The sequence below is a fragment of the Microtus ochrogaster genome, chromosome 17 (assembly GCF_000317375.1).
Source record: "Microtus ochrogaster isolate Prairie Vole_2 chromosome 17, MicOch1.0, whole genome shotgun sequence".
NCBI lineage: Eukaryota > Metazoa > Chordata > Mammalia > Rodentia > Cricetidae > Microtus > Microtus ochrogaster.
The window spans coordinates 34,823,519-34,829,810 of record NC_022019.1 but is presented as its reverse complement, the minus strand read 5'-3'; the positions used below and the strand labels follow the sequence as shown (position 1 = coordinate 34,829,810).

Genomic DNA, 6,292 nt, shown 5'->3' with positions numbered 1-6,292 from the left:
GGAGGAGAGGAAAAGAAGAAAAGAAAAGAAAAGAAAAGAAAAGAAAAGAAAAGAAAAGAAAAAGCTAGCTTGTTGCTAACAGTCTCAAGAGGAAAGTGTGCCACACGGTGTGGGGATACACACAGGGAAACACCAAGGATAGTCACAGGCAGAAAAAAGTTGTAGGGAAACGCTGTATGTTGGATTTCCTTGTTCCTGGGAATGCACAGATTTCACAAGGTTCTAGAACACAGATATTATAGCAGAGATATTTAAAACACCTAGTGTTCCCATATTGACCTTGGGGTGATAGGTGGCTAAGGTGTGACATCCAAGTGAATGCTTCATATATGAAAACCACATTTCCATGAAAAGGATCTAACCTATGACAACATGGCCAAAAGCTTTGCAGCCTCTGAAGATGTTAGTACAAGAGCCAGAACTCACTGGAAGGCAATGTGTAGAGACAAACAAACCTGTCCCAGGTTGTGCTATGCAATATTAAACTTGTCCATAAATCCTGCTATATGTGGCTTTAAAAATCAACTTTAGTTTAAATATATTTCATTATTACCTGTGAGAAGGGGCAAGTTTAACAACATTTTTAAATCACAAGCAAATATAAGGGTGTCACTTGGACATCATTACATGGGTCTTTGCCCGGTTGACCTGGATTGTAGTATGGGGTCACTGTGAAACAAAAATCTCCAGTCTAGCAAATGCCAACAGTAGTTTTGATGCTTTTTACACTTTCTTTCTTTAATGTAATCAGAGTTAAAAACTGAAATTTTTGATTTAATGCTAGCTAAATTATAATTAAGAAAATAACATATCTGGGAGTATGTCTGGAGAAACATTTTGATAATTGAAATTAAGATATAAATATTCACTGTCTAATTCAGGAAACAGACTAACTCCACAGACTTTCTTCCGATAAATACATTCATTTTCCTCTGAATCACTTTGAATTGACGAGAGTAGAAATTATCTTAGCAAAAAGGATTAAGCATACATTATGTCATTAATATCATGTACTTTATTTTAAAAATGGATCTAGAATATAGGAAGTAGCATGCACAGGTGGTAAAAATCCAAAGTATTCTGCTTTTATACTAATTGTACTTGCTCAGTGCTTACACTAGGAATGCCTGGCATTTACTCAGCTGTAAGTTGTGGATTTTGTCCCTCAAAAACTTGAAGGGGAAAATAGAAAACAAATTACAAATAATTTAATACAATGCATCGACAAGCCCCTAACCTATCCCCTAGCTTATCAAAAGTTCACTCGTCAGGTAACTTTAAGCTATGCTAAATACTTCTCAGTAAAAGGACATCAGGTCTTACGGGGTCTCAGGATCAAATAATCTAAGCCACAAGAGTTTGAGATGTGATCAGTACAGAGAAGAGGTCGCAACGTCGAGGCTCTTTTGTTTTCTGCAATATCCGTGTCTGTTCCCTACAAATGGAAGAAGGGCAGAGAAAGACACACAGGAGAGACCCTGGCTCAAAGGCCTCATTCCAGACCAAAGGGTCACAGAAGAAAGCACACCGGGTTTCTAAAGGACAGATGGTGGGAAAAACGTGAGGAAAGGGAGGGGATCCGGGCAGGTGAGTAGGGAAAAAAGCAACTGGCCAGGAGAAGGATGCAGGGGGGCTGGGGACAGGCGTATAGGGGATAGGAAGGAGTCAGGAGTAGGTTGGTAGGGACGGGGAAGAAAGACAGGTGAGTAGAGAAGGGGGAAAGACCAGAGGCAGGCCAGGTCACGTTTTCCATGGTTCCCATCTTCCTCAGAGAAGGATCCATTTGCTTTATCATGATCTCAGGGGCCCTGGATCATGTTCTTCAGGATGCAAAAGAATGACCAAATTCCGAGTTCAGAACCAGTCTTAGTTTTATGACTTGGATAGGCAAGACTGCAAATTTTTTTTTTTAAAAAAAAAATCAACCATAAAAAATGTTTTAAACACCTTACAATTCAAATGATGGCAGTATATGAAATGACGATAATGGTTTATGTTTGGGACTTACTGAAGCCCTCTGGAGTTACAGGTCAAATTTCAAACTTGGCAATTTTGATAGCACAGCATAAACAAATACCTCATATGATTAAACTGGAAAAGTTTTATTTTCCAAAATGTGTTATATTTTTTCAACTGTGTGCCTTGTTTTTCTTGATTTATCCTAAAAATATTTTTTTAGCATCTTCTAACTCCTAAAATATGTGGGACATGAAAGCAGTTTAAGTTGCTGCAGATTTAGCTGCAAAAGCACTTTTCACATAAAGAAAACAGATGAGTAAGGAAGACTGACATGAGATCTGAGGGTTGGCGCCCTTGATTTTATTTTTTTTTTCAGATCTTATGCAAGCAAACCTTGGGTGTGCGTAGTCTTTACCAGCACTGTGTACTCTAAGAGATGGGAAATGCAATTGATACCCTCCCCAGGGAAAGATAGTTGCAAAAATCCAAGATGGTATATTTGTGCTTTCATACAAAAATAGAAATCAGAATTTTAAAATATGAATATCTCAGTGGTGCTTCTACGTTGATACTGAAAGTGTCTGACAATCAGTCTCAAGCTCTAAGGACCAAGTCAGCTGCAGTCTTGGGCTTTCTCATTAGATCCCCATGTATTGTAAAGACACATCTCATAATTGTTCCTATGGTTAAGAATGCAAAAAAGATGGTTGAAAATATTGAACTAAATGCCTCTCTAGAGTGCTGACTTCATGAAAGGTAGATTTTGATAGATGAGGTAGCATGGGAAAGACTGATGAAAACAATACAGAAGGAGGCAGTGGGTTGACAATATTCAACAGCCCAGAGCTATATTATCCATCAACCTCAAAATGTGTAGCAATCATTAAAATCTTTTAATTTATTAAATTTGTTAAATTTGGTTTGTTCTTTTAACTATTTAAAATTACCTCTCATAAAGAAAATATAATGAAAACTCTGAAAATGTATTCTAGTAACAATGAGAATATGTTAACTAAGACCCACAAGGTAATAAAAAGGAACAGTTTCACAACTGAGAAGCAAAATGTAGAAATTATTAGAAAACATAGATTTGGGCATCCCTTCCCCACAAAGAAAATAAAGAATGATGGGCTAATTGTTTAAGGAATCATGAATATCAGTGATTGATACTGAGAGCATACAAACACATTGCCATAACTTAGCAAAGGAATGCTGCTAAGCCCAACTTCCCCCAGGTTAAAGACTCTTCACTCAGGTACCGGCCCGCTGGGTGTGCACTGGACCTTCATCTCGCGTCCCTCTTTCCTAATTGCAGGGCGAATCCTCGGAATTTTAACTTTGACAATGTGGGAAATGCCATGCTGGCATTGTTTGAAGTTCTGTCCTTGAAAGGCTGGGTAGAAGTGAGGGATGTCATTATTCATCGTGTGGGACCGGTAAGCAAGACCATGTAATTCTCTAAGTACATCCAGAGTGGTTCTCATTGGCTCTGATACACAAGGGAGTACTACGCAGCAGAAAAAAATAATGGCATCTTGAAATTTGTGGGCAAATGGATGGATCTAGAAAACATCATATTGAGTGAGGTAACCGAGACCCAGAAAGACAAATATCATATTACTCACTCAACATAAAGCAAAGAAAAGCAGCCTAAAATTCACAAACAACCTAGACAAAAATGAGGACCCTAAGAGAGATATACATGGATCTAATCTACATGGGAAGTAAAAAAAGACAAGATCACCTGAGTAAATTGGGACCATGGGAGAGGGTAGAATGGGAGGGGAGAGAAAGGGAGGGAGCAGAAAAAAAATGTATAGCTCAATAAAATCATTAAAAATTACTGAATTAAAATGTATAGCACCATTACCATATCAAAACTCTCTAATATCTTTTTAAAAACTCTTTAATTTACACAGATCCACGGAATCTATATTCACGTTTTCGTATTCCTGGGTTGCATGATTGGACTGACACTTTTTGTTGGTGTAGTGATTGCTAACTTCAATGAAAACAAGGTAAGCCTTCTCAGGTTAATAGCGCAGACTTAATTTTTGTTCTTGCTCTTGCTTTAAGCTAATATTTTTTCATACGGAGCCACATTAAATTGAAATGTAACTCATGTAATTAACCTGCATAACTCTTTTACAAACCACATCACTGCTGGATAATCATGGTGACAGTCATCGCCCACAGTTGAGAAGCCCATCTCATGCTCAGATGGGAAGGGTGCAGTCAGTGGGTTACTAAAATGTGATTCCTTGAAGTAATGCTCTGAGTGCAGTCCATACTGTCCTTACAAAGATGCCAATTGTGTGTTTCTTCATGACTCAGTGAGAAAACTCAGAGTTTTGATAAGATAGGTAGAAGCCATAGAACATGTACAGGTCAAGTCACAGACTAAAGAGATGTTTTTAAAAATCTATATAAACTTTACATACTTCCTGAACTCAGGAAGCACTCTCGGTCTTAACAGCTGTCATGATGGACATAGGGTCATTGATAGGAAGACAGCAATGGTTTCCTAAGGAGCACAGGTTTAAGGGAAAACATTCTACGTGTGTCCCTTGGCTATGTTTTCCTGCGAGAGGAATCCCATTGAAATGCATACAAGCTTTGAGTGCTCACTGGACAGAAAAGGCTCCTGCCAGATCTCAGAACGCTGCCCGGTGCTGAGAAAGTCACCACCGTATGGGATGAACACTTGGGCCCAGATGCGGACTTTTTCCTACAACGGCAGGGTCTGGGATTCTTTCGAGCATAAAAATCTCCAAACTGCAAAGCAAGCTGCATTTGCCTGTGAAGCCCCTGCTGTTCAGTTGTGCTCAGCGATGGCTGATTCCCATGCCTGCGTGCCGGAGCTCTTTGGTTTGTGGAGCTACATGTGAGACTCTATCATTCACTGTCCCCAGGCTCAACGTGTGTGGTACCACGGACTCAGCCAATTGCCACCTTTGATGTGTGCCTAATGAGCATGTCACTTCATTCAGCTTTTCAAAGACTACAACTTAAAAATCCCCCTTTGGACCCCAATACTACTCCAACTCTCAGAATCATGGCTCTTAGAGCAGCAGCAATCATGCCACCCAGCCCCTCTCTTTTACTTCCTGACACGCTCAGAAATGAGACACTCTAACCCTTCAGTGTGTTCAGTTTAATATCAGGCAGAACGAGAAAGATGTGTCTTTTTAGATGCCTTTGAGACATGTGGTGGAGCAGACACTGGGAATTCTAGAATATAAGAAGAAGCTAATCAGCCCGTTGCTAGAGAGATGAGGCACTTCCAGTCCAGGATGGTACACAGGTCCCCGTGCAGGGGCCTGGGTGCAAGAGGCCTGGGCTCCAGGGTAGCTCCCAAGCCAGCCGCAATAAGTGGTCCAGCCTATAGTGCTCAATATCAGGAAGAAGCTGTATAATTAACTGTCAGTCTTGAAACAGCTGTGAATTGCTGAGGATTGTTTACCTCCAACACCATAGTTATGTCCTAAAAGAGTCAGAAAGTGACAGCTTGTTTGGGAGCGTGGTGTGTCAGTCCAAACAGATGCCAAGAGGGAGGCAGAAGTCAGCAGCCATTTTACCAGATGTCACACACTTGATTTGTTGGTTGGAAAGGTTCGTGTGTGTGTGTGTGTGTGTGTGTGTGTGTGTGTGTGTGTGTGTGTGTGTAAAACTCCAGTTTCAGGAAATTCAAACCTTCTGTACCTCATGGGAAATGCACATACATGAGTTATGTAAATGCAGCATACAGGCAAAACACATAAATTAAAATAAATAAATCTTGTTTTTTAAAAAGCGTGGGCAAGTGATATGACTCTAGTGAACGCACCTCCCAACAAGTGATGATCCAATTTCAATCCACGTGATGGAAAGAGACAACAGATGTTTGCAATGTTTCTGACCTCTAAATGTGCTGTGGCATACATGTGTGTTTGCGTGCACACTCGTGCATGCACGCGCACACACAAAGGAATAAATAATAAATGTAATAATAAGACTTGTTTTAAAGACAACGCAAAACAGAATGGATACAATTTATACCAACTTAAAAATTCTAAACAAATTTATTCTTGTTGATTTCTACAGTCAGAAAGCTCACATTTCTGAAAACCAAGGTAGATTCCCTAGAACAGTCATTATCTCTTCAGAAGGAAATGGAGAAAGGGTTGACATTCCCCCCAGTCCTAGCTTCTTAAATTATACTTATGTCTCCATAATGCAGTATAATAAAATCTAATGTAGAATAATACAATGCAATATAATTTATGTGCATTTTTATCAAGTACTCCACTTTATAACACAGGATATCTGATCCCATCTAGCAAATTATCATAGC

The 6,292-nt window shown here is 39.5% G+C and overlaps 1 protein-coding gene across 4 annotated transcripts in view; it reads left to right on the top strand.

Annotated features, from left to right (window-relative positions):
* Nalcn (sodium leak channel, non-selective) overlaps positions 1-6,292 on the top strand; it is a 258,303-nt gene that overhangs the window by 231,268 nt on the left and 20,743 nt on the right. For all 4 annotated transcript variants that reach the window (XM_026783175.1, XM_026783176.1, XM_005355702.2 and 1 more), the window contains 2 exons: positions 3,275-3,395; positions 3,879-3,977. In XM_026783175.1, the coding sequence (XP_026638976.1) occupies positions 3,275-3,395; positions 3,879-3,977 (220 nt within the window). The remainder of the gene's footprint in view (positions 1-3,274; positions 3,396-3,878; positions 3,978-6,292) is intronic.